Source organism: Amphiura filiformis, chromosome 3 (assembly GCF_039555335.1).
Source record: "Amphiura filiformis chromosome 3, Afil_fr2py, whole genome shotgun sequence".
Lineage (NCBI taxonomy): Eukaryota > Metazoa > Echinodermata > Ophiuroidea > Amphilepidida > Amphiuridae > Amphiura > Amphiura filiformis.
The window spans coordinates 36,783,824-36,799,686 of NC_092630.1; the positions used below are offsets into that span (position 1 = coordinate 36,783,824).

At 34.7% G+C, this 15,863-nt stretch overlaps 1 protein-coding gene across 1 annotated transcript in view; it reads right to left on the reverse strand.

Annotated features, from left to right (window-relative positions):
* LOC140147232 (uncharacterized) overlaps nucleotides 1-15,623 on the reverse strand; it is a 71,287-nt gene extending 55,664 nt beyond the window's left edge. The window contains exons 1-3 of the mRNA XM_072169012.1: nucleotides 14,833-15,623; nucleotides 6,815-6,963; nucleotides 633-728 (exon numbers count right to left, since the gene is read on the reverse strand). Coding sequence (XP_072025113.1) covers nucleotides 633-728; nucleotides 6,815-6,963; nucleotides 14,833-15,490 — 903 coding nt within the window. The 5' untranslated portion in view covers nucleotides 15,491-15,623. The remainder of the gene's footprint in view (nucleotides 1-632; nucleotides 729-6,814; nucleotides 6,964-14,832) is intronic.
* Nucleotides 15,624-15,863: the final 240 nt, after the last annotated feature.

Genomic DNA, 15,863 nt, shown 5'->3' on the forward strand with positions numbered 1-15,863 from the left:
ATTGCATCACTATACGCCTTACCAGTTCCGAGAAATTGCACTCGCAAGCTTGGACGGATAGATGGACGGACGGACGGACAGACAACCAGGAACCATAATACCTCAGGTGGAGGCATAAAAAAAAAGGTCAAACTTACACCGGCTGCCAGGCGTAGCAGCATTCACATTGCAACTTACACCAGGCAGGTGGGCAGAGATGACACCCAGCTCGCTACTTCTGACTTTTGTCAGGAGTAAATTGTTGGATGTACACCTGGCGGAACTTAGGCCGACCATCGTTCACACTGCCACTACTCCTGGCAGCGCCTACCGTTTCTCCTAGCAATTTACGCCAACCAAGTTTCTGCTGGGAGTATGTCCAACAATGTGAACAGTAACTGAACACAGCTATTATAAGTATCCCTTTGATGTTCTTATCCATCTTGATTCATCCAAAATTGCCGGCGAAATTATTCGAAACTATTGCTTTTTGGCGACATCGTACTACTTTGGCAAGCCTGCATATTCAAAATGGTGCCAAAATATCTGTGCCAAAAATCGTTCACCCCCCAACTCTTTTGGCTTGCCAAAAAATCTGTAATTCACTGCCCCAGAGGTACACATAATAATTGTACCACCCTTAATATACATACCTCATTTTCTGAATCTACACAGTAGAAAGCAAAATGCTCTATTAAATCCTTGTCATTCCTTCCTTCCTCCTTCAAGGCTTTCTTTCGTTCTAGGAACTGTAATTTATAAAGCATCAAAAAATAACACAGTATGAACATGATGAAACAGGGGGTGTACCAGTACATCCAGTGGGTCAAGTGTAAGACTGAATGACATTGCTGTGAATGGGCAAGCATATAGACCACTTGACATCACTGTTTATCAACAAAGGCGAGGGACTCATCTATCGATATGCTTCAACGAGCCGCTACACTGTTCAATGGCTTTCTTGTACTAAATGAAATGTGGCGGGCGATTTAAAATGCATGTACCCTTAGCAAACTACGATGCGTACGCATACTGCCGGGCAATGACGTCACATACCAAGTGGTCTATAGGCCTACTTGTTTTCAAGGGTCAAAGTTGAACTAAGTTTCAACATTTCATTAAAATAATTTTTTTTAATGCTGGCTGGATGCAAATGCAAGACCTGTGTTTACTGAAAAATAAATAGATTGGGCCAGGGCCTATACAGTCCCACTTATTTAAGCTGGCCATTATCATTATGGGACCAAGCATTTGCTAGATTTAAGTGAAAATGCAGATGAGACAAGTGAATTACTGGGTGGTTTAGGTGTGTAATTCTACAATGAATGTCTGTTGAGACAACAAAAGATGGGGCAATAACAATGAAAAATCTATGGCATGCAATATACATGTAGATCCTTTTAATGCTTCAGAGCATGGTGCAAAGAATGGAAAATAGAGATTTGTATACTGTGGATAAAGGAGGTTGGATTAAAATTATCTGTATCATGGGGAATATCAACCACACGGAACAATAGTAGAATACAAAGAGTCTTTAGAAATGAACATCTTTTTCACCCATGAATAAGAATACAAAGAACTCATTTTATTCTGCTTGAAAACATCTCTAAGTGTGTTGAATTCACTTTCCCAGTCATAGGGATTTATAGGTGGACAACTGGACATACACTGCACTGAAATGATGAGACCGTATTAAGGTGGTATATGAGGATATTTTTGGAATTCAGGAAATGCTCTGCTCATCAAGCATGTTTTCAACAAATTAATTGAGAAGGGCAAAATACATGGATTCATATGCCTTTTGTTTGCAGTATGCAAAATAAAAGTGCCCCGAACATTTATGCACAAATTTTTACCAAAATATTGGCAAAAATTACATACATTGTATATAATTATAAATGAGCTTCTCCAGTCATTTTAGCTCATTCACTTTTTAAAATGATGATTATTGATAAAAACAATAAGACACAAAGAAAATATAAATTGATATATTTTGAAAACCGAATGTCCGATTTGCTTCAAACAAAAGGCATATAACGCCTCAAATACCACCTACAATGTTTTGTAATGGTGCAGACATCCTGCAATTAAAAGATCAAACAAGTCCTGATTGTTAAAGCAAATCAATATAAAGCTCAGAATGTACAAGACAAATAAAATGTTTAATTTGCATCATTTGCTCTGCTCAGGAGTCTATTAAATTTATGAAATGAATACTTGTATTCTTTGGTGGCATATTGGTTTGAAATTTATTTACAAAGCTTTACAAGATGTACACTGCATCACCCTCAAACAAAATAAACCATTTTATATTAATTACAATGAACCTGGGACATTTAACAATGTATGAAAATTTTATTTTTTCAAGCAATTTTCCACTTGAATTCATCTAAATTGTGATGTGATGAAGCACAATGAATTGGATGCCTGGGAAATCGATTCCCTGTAAACTATCATAAAAATAAGCATGCAGTTTCTTTTGTTTGTATGGACAACTGCAAATTGTGTATGCACATACATTCTATACAAAATACAATTCTGGCCAGGCCTCCAAAAACCGCGGGAACGCGGGAACGGCGTTCCCAGAAAGGTCACAGAGGTCACAGAAAAAAATTGCAAAAAAAAAAAAAAAAAAAAAAAAAAAAAAAAAAAAAAAAAAAAAAAAAAAAAAAAAAAAAAATTTAAAAAAAAAAAAAAAAAAAAATGTTAAATTTAAAAAAAAAAAAAAAAAAAGAACGAAAAAATTACTGTTTGTTATCCTGTATATGCAAACCATTAACTAATGTTTATTTCTTCATCTATCACATATTATAGATGCATTGGTTTTCCATGCATTTATAATATGTGATAGATGAAGAGGTAAACACAAGTTAATGGTTTGCATATTAAGGGATCTAAAATGAGCGTTTATTGCGTTTCAACAGTATTTTTTGTGGGACATGAGAGCACCTCAGACCTATCGAATTGCATTCTGAATACGAAGCATGTCTTTCTGATATCAAATAATTTACATTTTTTGAAAATCACAATAGAATACAAATTTTATGACAAATTATAAAAATTTGATGTTTTTCAAATTTTGATATATAACAGTCCTCGAAGTAAATTATATAAATCTAATGATATATTCTTAAAGTGTATGTAGCAGGGAGGAAAAGCCGACGGTCAATTGAAAATTTTGACCTTTCATATTGAAGATATGGATTTTTTCCCAAAAAGACCTAATTTTTGTTGGTGTTTTTGGAAAAAAATCCATATCTTCAATATGAAAGGTCAAAATTTTCAATTGATCGTCGGTTTTTCATCCCACCTACATACACTTTAAGTATAAATCATCAGATTTATAAAGTTTACTTCAAGTACTGTTAAATATCAAAAATATCAATTTTAATGATTTGCCATAAAATGTGTATTAATTGCGAATTTCAAAAAATCAAATTTATTTGATATCAGAATGACATTCTTCGTATTCAGAATGCAATTCGATATGTCTGATGTGCTCTAATGTCCCAAAATAAATACTGTCTAAACGTTCATACCCCAGCCCTTAAGGATAACAAACTGTAATTTTTTCGTAATTTTTTTTCCTTTTTTTCTCCAAATTATCTGTGAATAATCCTAACACTTCTTTAGTATCCTAAATACAGTAATACTTTGAAATTTTAAGTTGTGTTTTTTTGTGAAAAAGGATGTAAATTTTTATAGAAAACTGTTCCAAAATAAGGCTCAGATTGCACGAGAGAGCATCTAAACCCTGACAGCTTCCAGGGCCCTTAAGCGGGCCCTGGACCCCGGCTGTTAGGATTTCGCGCTCAAGCGCTCGTGATGTCCGCTTCTGCGCATACATAGGCCTATTTCAGTTATTTCACAGAAAATTTTCAGCACTTGTCATTAAGGGCTGGGGTATGAACGTTTGGACAGTATTTATTTTGGGACATTAGAGCACATCAGACATATCGAATTGCATTCTGAATACTGAAGAATGTCATTCTGATATCAAATAATTTTGATTTTTGAAATTACTGCAATTTAATACACATTTTATGGCAAATCATTAAAATTGATATTTTTGATATTTAACAGTACTTGAAGTAAACTTTATAAATCTGATGATTTATACTTAAAGTGTATGTAGGTGGGATGAAAAGCCGACGATCAATTGAAAATTTTGACCTTTTCGTATTGAAGATATGGATTTTTTCCCCAAAACACCAAAAAAAAAAAAAAGTCTTTTGGGGAAAAAAATCCATATCTTCAATATGAAAGGTCAAAATTTTCAATTGACCGTCAAACTTTTCCTCCCTGCTACATACACTTTAAGAATATATCATTAGATTTATATAATTTACTTCGAGGACTGTTATATATCAAAAATTTGAAAAATATCAAATTTTTATAATTTGTCATAAAATTTGTATTATATTGTGATTTAAAAAATGAAAATTATTTGATATCAGAAAGACATGCTTCAGTATTCAGAATGCAATTCGATAGGTCTGAGTTGCTCTCATGTCCCACAAAAAATACTGTCGAAACGCAATAAACGCTCATTTTGGATCCCTTAAGTTCCCAGACGGCAGAAAATTTTCTGGAGGCCTGATTCTGGCCAGTAAAATCATGAATGAACATGCACCGGAAGCTCAGGAAGTGTGGATCTAATCAACAACAGCAACACATAGTGTTTTGGAATAACAATCTGGATTGTTGAAATACATATAAATCTATTGGTCAACATCTGAGATGCACTTTGATTTATGATTTAACATTGATCACATTTAGGCCACCAAAAAAACAAAACAAAAAACCATCACCAAATACTATAGAAAAATTATTAAATTTGTATACATTGTGGCCATTCGTGGAACATTCAACTACGCTTGTTACTCCGCGACTAATCATGCTAATACACAAGCGCACAGCACTACTCTACGACGTCTACGTGTCCATATTGCAAGGTTATCTGCGTACAACAGCTTACTACGCACAGCCAAGCAAAGAGTATGTTCCACGATGTACATGAATTAAGTAATTTTTCTATAGCGCGAATTACGCTTTAACGACTTATTTTGCGCATTAGAGAATTCTTTATTTCACTTACTAAGAAAAAAGCAACAACCCCAAAACGGAAAAATCACAAAAAATAATATGAAACACTTGTCCTGGAGTAAACATTTACACATTACACAACAAACGATAGTGAAAAACTACTGGAGAAACATCACACATTTTTAAATTCTTTTTTAATCTGCACTATTCTGCAGATTGAAAGGAGATCATAAATATTCTTGAATATGAAGAAATGTGACTTTTTTTTGTGTCGGCGAGACCCAAGTTCCCATCCCAATTTGCAGCAAAAAGGGTTTTTTTTTCATTTGAAGACATGAATTAAAAAAATAAAAATGCATTTCGCATTTGACATTTTTGACCTGCTACAGTTTCACATGGTTTTTTTTGCCTTATTCATTTGTTTTTAAAAAGTTAAAATTGTCTGAATTTATGACACTGACATTTTTCACAATCTCATAATAATGAATTCTAAAACAGCAGTCATGATATTGGCCATCAGGATGTGTTTAGTTAATGCATTTTTAAACTAGGCCTAAAAATGGAAAATGGAATAAAACATTTGGATCTCAGGTGTTTTTATTAGGGTTGTGCAGGGCTTGAAAAAATATTAATTTCCCAGGAAGCAGCTAAATTTCCCACAATTTATAGCATGTTTTTATATACAACACTAGAGCGATAACCGTAACCGCACCATAGCTGAACCATGTGGCTTCGGCAGTATATTGTGGTAGGCCTATACCACTGTCACCCGGAGTCTGTAATGGACATACCGTAATCTCGAAATGCTACGAAGGTATGGCCGCCCGAGTGGTCTTAATGAAAGAGGAAAAGTAAAGAATATAAAATAAACTAGATCAACTGTGCCCTTTGCAAGGGCACGAGGTAAGTTAGGTGGATGACTGTGACGATCTGTTCAAGCAGCAATACTGTGCAGGATAGTATTAATTTTGATAAGACCGTTTCATTAAAATTTGCCGTTTTAATATACCTTGATCGTGAGAAGCTGGCATTTTGAAAACTTGAATTTTGACCTTTGTATGACCCCCTTAATGACCTTAAATGAATTTTAAAATATTTAAAACATGTTAAGAATGTCATAAGGATCATTGCATTTAAATTTCAGCTCAATTGAAGCATTTTGAAAACTTGACCTTTGACCCCTTTATTGCCCCTTAATGTCCTTAAATGAATTTTAAAATATTTTCAACATGTTTAGAATGTCATAAGGATCATTGCGTTTAAATTTCAGCTCAATCGGAGCATTTTGGAAAACTTGACCTTTGACCACTTTATGACCCCTTAATTACCTTAAATAAATTTTAAATGTTTTAAACATGTTGAGAATGTCATAAGGATCATTGCATTTAAATTTAAGCTCAATCGGAGCATTTTCGGTTAAAATGACCTTTTTTGACCCTTGTGACCCCTGGATGACCTCCGACGTTTAGAAATATTTTTATTATATTCTTTATGTTTTCCTCTTTCATATGACACCACTCATGGGGTCATACCTTCGTAACATTTAGAGATATGTCCATTTCAGACCAAATGGTTAGTCAGTTAGTAAGCTAGTAAGCTAGTAAGTACCATTCACTCTTATAGGCTGATACCATTTCATGGTTCAGCAAAAAGACAAAATTTCTCTCCTAATACCAAAATTTCCCTCCAAACACCAACATTTCCTGGGAAGGAGCTCTCCAAATTCTTTTTCGAGCCACGGGGTTGTGTTTGTCAGGTTACCCAATCAAATTTTCCAGACCAAACCTACCTCTCTGGCTAGATCTTCATTGTGTACAAGCTTTGCTTTGGTAAATAGAAACCTTCCCCTGGATACTATCTCTCTGTATTGCTTCATCACCAATGGCTGGATGTCTTTCAAGTATTCTCTGGAGTCAAGAGGCACCTCTTGGAACAGACCTGTCAAGTAATGGAAAAGAGAAGTTGTATGATTATCAGCAATGAAGTTCTTACTTTGGATAATTTTTTTTGCTGCCTTTGACAGCAAAATATTTTCATTTAGGACAGCGTTAAAGGAGGATTTCGTCATCCTAGCATCCTCTTTTTATGACATTTTTCAGTAGATATCCACGAAAAAAGGTTATTTCCAAAATTTCAGTTGATTCCGATTTTGCGTTTGCGAGTTATGCATGATTAAATGTGTATTACACTGCTCCATAGACAATACGTTGTAATTTCGTTCTGGTGCACCAGAACGCAATTCAAATTTCACGATATCTTTGCAAAACGAATTAATCTGCAAGAAATATTTTGTACATAAACATTATGTAGCCAGAGGTATCCAGTGGTGTAAAAATCTCAACTTTTTTTTTTTTTTTAAAGTGGGGGATGAGGCTGTGGATCACGAAATGCCCCTTTAAGGGTGTGAGGGAGTCCCGGGAATTCGAGTCCCGCCCGATAATCCTATTACCGGGCAGGAAATTCCCTGCCGGTACCCAAATTAAAAAAAAAAAAAGTTTTTTTCGGTTTTGTAGTGTCTCTGGACCTGCATTGAATTTGAATGCATTTTGATATCATTAAGGGGGTACTACACCCATTGATTTTTTTTTGCATTTTTTTGCATTTTGTGAAGAAATTACAAACAAAAATTGGACAAAGTGGTATGCAAAATGAAGGGGCAAATCTTCTCGTTTTATTGGTGGTATCGGTATCAATGTAGCTTACATGCTTTTACAGATAGAAGCCAAAAGGAGGTACATCACTGATGATTTAAATTCACTTCATTTTGGAAAGCTTACTATCAACGGATTTCGTTAAAATTTTGGATATGTGTTGCTAACACATTAGGGAAATAAAGTTGATATGTAAAATGGGAATAAGTGGTTCCTGATTTCTTTTATGACTTCATGAACTTGGTGCTCCACAACTATCAAAAAAGGAACTGGTTAAAATGCTTCTATTTTCAATGTTGAGCTATATTTTGTATTTTTAACTTGCGACATTATTGCACTGAAACTTAATTAAGCCATAGGTAACAGGTTACAACAACCATACTACAGCAATGATGAAAAAATTGTATTTCTTGTCACCTATACAACCATATTGGGTAGTTTTCCGTAAGCTTACCTTTTGTGATTTTGGTAACTATTTTATATTTATTTGTGAAATCCGTCTCAACTAGGCATTCTAAATTGTACTCACCATTTACATCCCAAGGTATATTAGTATATCCACCATGCACTTCTCGATATATATCCAGTTAAAGACAGAATATCAAAATTATGTCTCATATGATATCACAGACTCTCACATGTGTATTCAAAATTGATGCTTAAATTTGACCTGAACCAATTGACCTATAACCTGACATACGGTGACCTAATAGCCTTTTCTTCTCCTAACAACTAATGACTATACATCCATTGTATAAGTGTTTATTTAATTTATTCAGTGTTATATCATGGTAGGTATTTTGCATGCACCACTATAGATTTTCTATAGAGAGTATAACAAAGGATTTAATGTATTCTATTCATGTACCCTACTTGAACATTTTGTAAAGAATAAATTATGGTTTGTTATGAAACACAGATCTGAGTTACTAGGTTACAGTAAACAAAAAATATATAGGGTTAAAATGACTTACTAAAATGGTTGAAAGTCACTTTATATGTAGATATATTTTATAAGTTAAGGACATGAGGTGATAAACATATATATGTACTTAATAAATTTGCAAGAAAAAAAAGCAGAGGGGTACTGATGAAAATCGGGGTATTATATCGCCTTAAGGGATCTAGAATGAGCGTTTATTGCGTTTCGACAGTATTTTTTGAGGGACATGAGAGCACCTCAGACCTATCGAATTGCATTCTGAATACGAAGCATGTCTTTCTGATATCAAATAATTTTCATTTTTGAAAATCACAATAATACAAATTTTATGACAAATGATAAAAATTTAATATTTTTGATATATAACCAGAGGATGATTTAAGCACTTCCCAGCAAGTCTTGCGGTTAGCATAGCTGTGTGAGTGAACATGCCACCACTGCCCGCCCACTGCGTACACACGTGCATGGTTAAATTTGAATTAGGACAGATATATTTACAATAAAAACACCTTCTAAAAGTTGGTCGATTTCACATTTTATGTTACCTACAGAAGGTGTGAATTATCCTTCATGCATACAAAATGTACATCACTTTAGATCTGAAATCGACCAAGAAATAATGACACACACACAATTCTAAAACAACATCTTTTGCACAGAATTCAATGGGATTTGAAAAGTAAAGTGGCGGTTGAGACTCTTGTGATAACACTTTCGCCGTGCATGATGGCGCTTCCTTAAATCATCCTCTGATATATAACAGTCCTCGAAGTAAATTTTAAATCTAATGATATATTCAGTGTGGAGGAAAAGCCGGCGATCAATTGAAAATTTTGACCTTTCATATTGAAGACCTTTTTTTTTTTTTGCGTTTTGGGAAGAAAATCCATATCTCCAATACGAAAGGTCAAAATTTTCAATTGATCGTCGGTTTTTCATCCCACCTACATACACTTTAAGTATAAATCATCAGATTTGTAAAGTTTACTTCGAGTAGGCCTACTGTTAACTATCAAAAATATCAATTTTAATGATTTGCCATAAAATGTGTATTAAATTGCAATTTCAAAAAATCAAAATTATTTGATATCAGAAGGACATTCTTCAGTATTCAGAATGCAATTCGATATGTCTGATGTGCTCTAATGTCCCAAAATAAATACTGTCCAAATGTTCATACCCCAGCCCTTAGAGTATGACATGAAAACTATGTATCAATTTTCAGATTAAAAAAAACCACAAAAAATGTGCAAAATTCAATTTTTTTTTTTAGTTCAACCATGAATGATCCTAGCATTTAGATTTAGGTCCAGAGACACTACAAAAGCAAAAAAAACTTTAAAAAAAAAAAATAAAGAAAATAATAATTATTATTATTTTTTTGCAATTTCGGATACCCGTTACCCGCCATAAAATGCTTGGTACCCGGGCACAAAGTTACCAAAAATCACACCCCTAGACAGCGTTCAAGGTCTTGGCACCATTTGGGGCCAAAATGGTTTGAACATTAAGTTATATTATGGGGTGAAATTTTATGCAGATTATGAATCAGTAAGATGCAAAATCTGCCTTTTATTTATTTTTTATATATCTATAGATACCAATATTATAAATTAGGATTGGAAAAAATTCAAAACTCGATAGTCATGATAGTACCATTCAAGCAAAATTGAAGATTAAATAGGCACAAGTTTACATTTTTATCTCAAAAGCTTTTGAGTTTTGATGTTTGCCAAATACCAATACTTTTTACATGCCTACAAAAATTAGCTGACTCACTGATTATCTAACATTAACAAGGCGGTTCTCGAACCACCAGTCTCGCCCGCTTTCGCGACCGCATCCTTTCGCAATTATTTTTGGTAGAAGTAAATGAACCTGCAACAGCACATGGTGATTTGCCCGTTAAATTTGAGCTTGATTGGACCAATATTGAAATTTGACCTTTGACCCCTAAATTTTGGTGGTTCTCGGCTGGGCACGATTACCTGGCTGATGGTGACTGTACCCACCAAGTTTCATGTCCATCCAACAGTTTTTACTAATTATTTGACCTCAGATGACCCCTGGTGACCCTGAAATAACCATCCAAAAATTTGGCTCTAAAATGTTGACTGTAATCATCATACTACAGTTTTAAGTAACTTGATCCCTGAGTGACCTCGGATGACCTTGAAATTACCGTCCAAAATTAAATGATGACTGTACCCCCAAATTTCATGCCCATGCGACAGATTTTAGTAATTTGACCTAAGATGACCACTGGGTGACCTTGGATGACCCCAAAATGACCTTCTAAAAATTTGACTCTATATATGTTTAGGTGCCCACCAAGTGTCATGCCCATACAACAGTTTTTAGTAATTTTGACCTCAGATGACCCTGGGTGACCTTCCAAAAATTTGAATCTAAATGTTTTTGTTTTTTTATCTTCATGTATTTTTATGATCAAAACAAAGAAATCACAGAGAAATCACAAGAAATCACATGGAAAAAACAAAAAAAGTGCTCAGCATACAAAAATAGATTACAGTGGTACAACTAAAACATTATACTTAGTGAAAAACTAGAGAGTTACAATTCAAATCTCCATTTTTTTAAATGCACAGATAATTTACCTTTCCTCTTAGCAATATAATATTCGGTATCTTTATGAACATTCAGAAAAGTTGTAAATGAAACGAAAGTACCGGTAGGTTTTTTGTCTTGAAATTTACACAGATTATATGATATTTCAAACATAAGCAAATGTAAGCGATATATTTACTGTAAAAAAGTTTAATTTCGCGGGTACTTTATTTTGCGAATTGGCGATGATTTCGCGAGTGTTTAATTTTGCGAATTTACAATTTTGTTATAAGCTTAAAATGATGATGAAATGATGACTTTGGCCTATCTAATTACACCTGTCCCACCTTCAGGGGTAGCGCTAGAACTAAATACTCCAGTGTCCGCAGGGACCCCCGAACTTGCAGAAAATTAAAAGGTAGGGGGTCCGGAGTAGAGTTTGGTGAGTCCGAGTTGCACAAATGCAGCATAAACAGTATGTTTGAAATAGCGTTAGATTGAAAAACTGGGGGTCTGCAGGGACCCCTGATCTTGCAGAAAATTTAAAAACAGGGGGTCCGAACTCTATTTTGGTGGGTCCGGGACCCCAAAAAGCAACCTAGCGCTACCCCTGCCCACCTTAAAGGGGCAAGGAATCCAGTGACTATATGTACATATGTAGGGCCTACTCTGGAATTTCAGTGACTCTAACTTCTAAGACTCAACTCAAGGCAAGTAGTTATTGATTTTATGATCAAATATTGGTTTTCCCCAATATTTTTGACTGTAACTCCACAACTGCTGTCTGTGCTGAAATAAAATTTCCAGTGCAGTAGCTGTAGGCCTAGTCCTTGCCCCTATAATATAGGGGCCTAAATATGGTCATTTTCACGGTAAAGGGTGTAACTTTTGATTTTTAGGGTCAAAATTTCAAACCACTTAAATATGTTTCTGTTTACTGAAATCATGCATAGAAGCAACTTAAATTCCAGTAAAATAATGTTTCAAGGCTTAAACCTTTTGATTTCTAATAAAAATTTGACATTTGCATAACATTTTGGTTAAAATCTAAGAAAAAATGAATTTTACATAACCTCAGAAAATTTTGACATGAAAGCTGGAATACATGTGAAATTCCATTCCAAAGTAAGTCAACAGATATAAGTTAAATTTTATACCATGTTTTGCTATGTTTGTAATTGCAGTTTTGAAAATTTTTAACATCAAGTGTCATTTACAATGGAAATTTCCAAACCTTTACATATTTTTAAGTTTTAATTGGGTTCCTAAAATAATTTGAATGTCTAACTTCATGTACAAATACTACTTGATGAAAGGAACCTCCCAGCCAAGTTTCACAGAAATTGGAGTTATTTTTAGAATTGGCAATTCAAGCGATTTGTGTTTCGGAGGCTTCAGTTAACAACACAGGTGATCATAAAAGTACAATATTTAGCTAACTACTACAAGTTGACATAAAAAATAGGTAAAAATATCACAATTACCAATTTTCATGCTTTGCTTCTAAGTATTGAATTTCAGTTGTGACAAAAATTAAATTATCACAGCAAGTCATTTTTTTGTTTCGGAGGCTTCATGTTAACAATTGTTAAACATTGCAGAAGTAGTTTTTTTGAAAACAACAGTGTTGGGATCATCTAAGCTGTTATTTTCTTGTGTGTATTGAATCAATGATTCTATCGGCAGATATTGTAGATTTATCACACATTATAATTTTTTCACCCATTTGTTAAGTATGGTGTTTTTTGCATGTGAAGCCTCCGAAACAGGCTTTTTAAGGTACGGTATCAGTATATTTTTCAAACATTAACCATAATGTCAATTTTTTTTTAAATTTATGACATTCTGCACATATCAAGTAATAATTACAATGCAGATATCAGTATGAAACACACCAATTTAGATATGCATAGATGATAATTAAGTTTATTGTTGTTTCGGAGGCTTCATTTGTTTCGGAGGCTTCAATTGTTAACGGAAAGTTTGTATTGGGTCCCATTTTCAAGCGGTGATATATATCTCCACGATTTAAAAACATGTGACTTGAGGATCTACTTTGCTACATTTTGATAAATAGATTGGATGAGCTCTTTTATTTATATTTGCACAAGCTTGCTGAACAGTTTGTTTCGGAGGCTTCAAAAAGTTAACGGAAAAAGCGGCTATTTGAAGTCAAGATTTTATAAAAATTTTAAAAGCTTGCAAATCGGCTAATTTTTGTTACCCATTTCAAGTTAAGATAACAACTGTTATGAATCAAGAAGAAGTGAAGAAATAACCAAGAATTATGAACCAAAGCTACACCCACAAAGTTTGTTAACAATTGTTAACGGAAAATGAAGCCTCGAAACGACAAATATCGAAGTCCGGTTCTCAAAAATACAGGGCCGTTCACAATTAAATCTAATGTGGCAGTGTTTACTTCACATATGACTGTACTTTCAGGATAAGAAAAATTATCCATGAACTAACTGAAGAAAACACAGGGTTTTACAAAAATGTTACTGTTTTTTATAGTTTTTCAAAATGGCAATATTAAGTACATTTAAGCCTGCTAAAACTGAACGCAGTAACTCCCAAAGCTGATTATGCTACCCAAGGTAGCTGCTAACTAGATGACTTATGTGGCCAAAAATCATGGAATTCTGTGGCTTTATTAGAACCCTACGGATTAAAATGTTAAAAATCCAAAGTTACACCCTTTACCGTGAAAATTACCATATCTTACTTGTCACCAATGTGCTATAATTTTTGAGAAAAATGCAAAAATACATGTAGGCACAAAATTGGCCAGGGGTGTAGTAGTACCACCTTAAGGGGGTACTACACCCCTGCACAATTTTGTGCCTATTTTGCATTTTCTCAAAAATTATAGCGCATTGAGGACAAGTAAGATATGTATATTAAAAGGGAAAGTTGGAATACAACTACTGCACTGGATATTTTATTTCAGCACAGACAACAGTTGTGGAGTTACAGTAAAAATGAGGGAAAACCAATATTTGATCAATAAATCAATAACTACTTGCTTTGAGTTGCTGAATTTTCAGTACAGTAGTTGTAGTCCTTGCCCTAGTATAATATACATATCTTACTTGTCACCAATGTGCTATAATATTTGAGAAAAATGCAAAAATAGGCACAAAATTGGCCAGGGGTGTAGTACTCCCTTAATTTTCTATTTCTTTCATTGTATTAAAATCGCCTGATTATTCCTACGTCAGTGTACTTTTCATAGAATAACACGATCGCGCGACCGAACCTTGACCTTGCATAGGAACAACCGTGTGATTGGTCAATTATCAAAAGCTGTGTTTGTGCCGTAAGCGCAGGTATTTGCGTAGTACGTTTGATGCAAATAAATATGCGTACCCAAGTTAGATTTCATGATCGAGAATTAAATATTTTGGCTACAAAATGTGTAACTATAGTGTGTGCAAATTCAAAGCTAGAGTACATGAGTAGTAAGTTAGAGTTCCATGAAATGTTTGAAAAAAACCCTGAAAAGGCATGTGAAATTAGGCTAAAAAGCAAGTACGGACTACGGTACAGGAATTTTGAAACAAAAAAAAAACACCCTGAATTCAGGTTTAAACTTGAAAATTCTCATTTCTGTACATTATCATGGACATAAGTTAAACTTACCAACATCTTTGCTCATCTTTCGACGGGGAATCACAAACGGTTTCGTAAGTGGTTCAAATGCTGGCCGGGCATCAACAGGTTTCAAAGGTTTAGATTTTTTTCGCCTTGGTTCCTCCTCCTCAGGTGGGCGCAGAGCAGATGACTTATGTTTCTTTTTCTTTTCAGTCTTTGCAACTTTTTTGGGAGGTGCTGAAGGCGAATCGGAGGTGATTTTGGTTTTCATTTTTTTACTTGGTGCTTTAGTTGCACTACTGCTAGTGCCAGTTTCAGTTCCACTTGCATGACTGACACTGCTGCCAATGCTGGATTTTTTAAGTTTTGGAGCACCAGGCCTATCCTTCGGTTTTGCAACAGTCTTTTTAGGAATTACTTTGTCTGTACTTGGTCGATCTGGTACAGTAACTGACTCCTCCGCTCCATGTTTTGCTTGAGATTCAGACTGACCGTGCTGACGGGAATCCTCGGATCCGGATGTCAAACATGTGGTTCCTGCATTTTCCCCTGCATTGCCTGCAGTAGACATTGCCGAAGTTGCGCTTGCTGGAGTTGCGGTGTTGCTGTCGCTGCTGCTTTCATTTTCTGATTTTGCCGAGCTAACTGCAGCACTTAAACCACCGGTGCCTACAGCAAGTCTCAGCTTATCAAACAAATTAGCCATTGCTTATTTAAACCACGATTCTTTAAGGTAAAATCATCCGAAACTATCCATAAAATACACCATAATTTTATCTTGATCTTTTCACGTCTTTCATGCTTCTGTTGAGAAGTCGACCATGTTGTTTTCTGCAAATCCCGTGATGTGATTAAAGGTCAATTTTTAGACCAATAGAAAAAGGCAACGTGTATTTTGTGATAAAATCATCCAGGTACGTCTTATAACGTGTGCGCTGATTGGTTCAAATTATCATCAAAATTGATTGATTGACCGAAGCCCGGAAGTAAATAAAAACAGGGGGCAGCATTTATCATGCGGATGCAGAAACCAAAACACCAGGCACTGCAAAACACAGCTGTTCTTGCACATGTTGCAG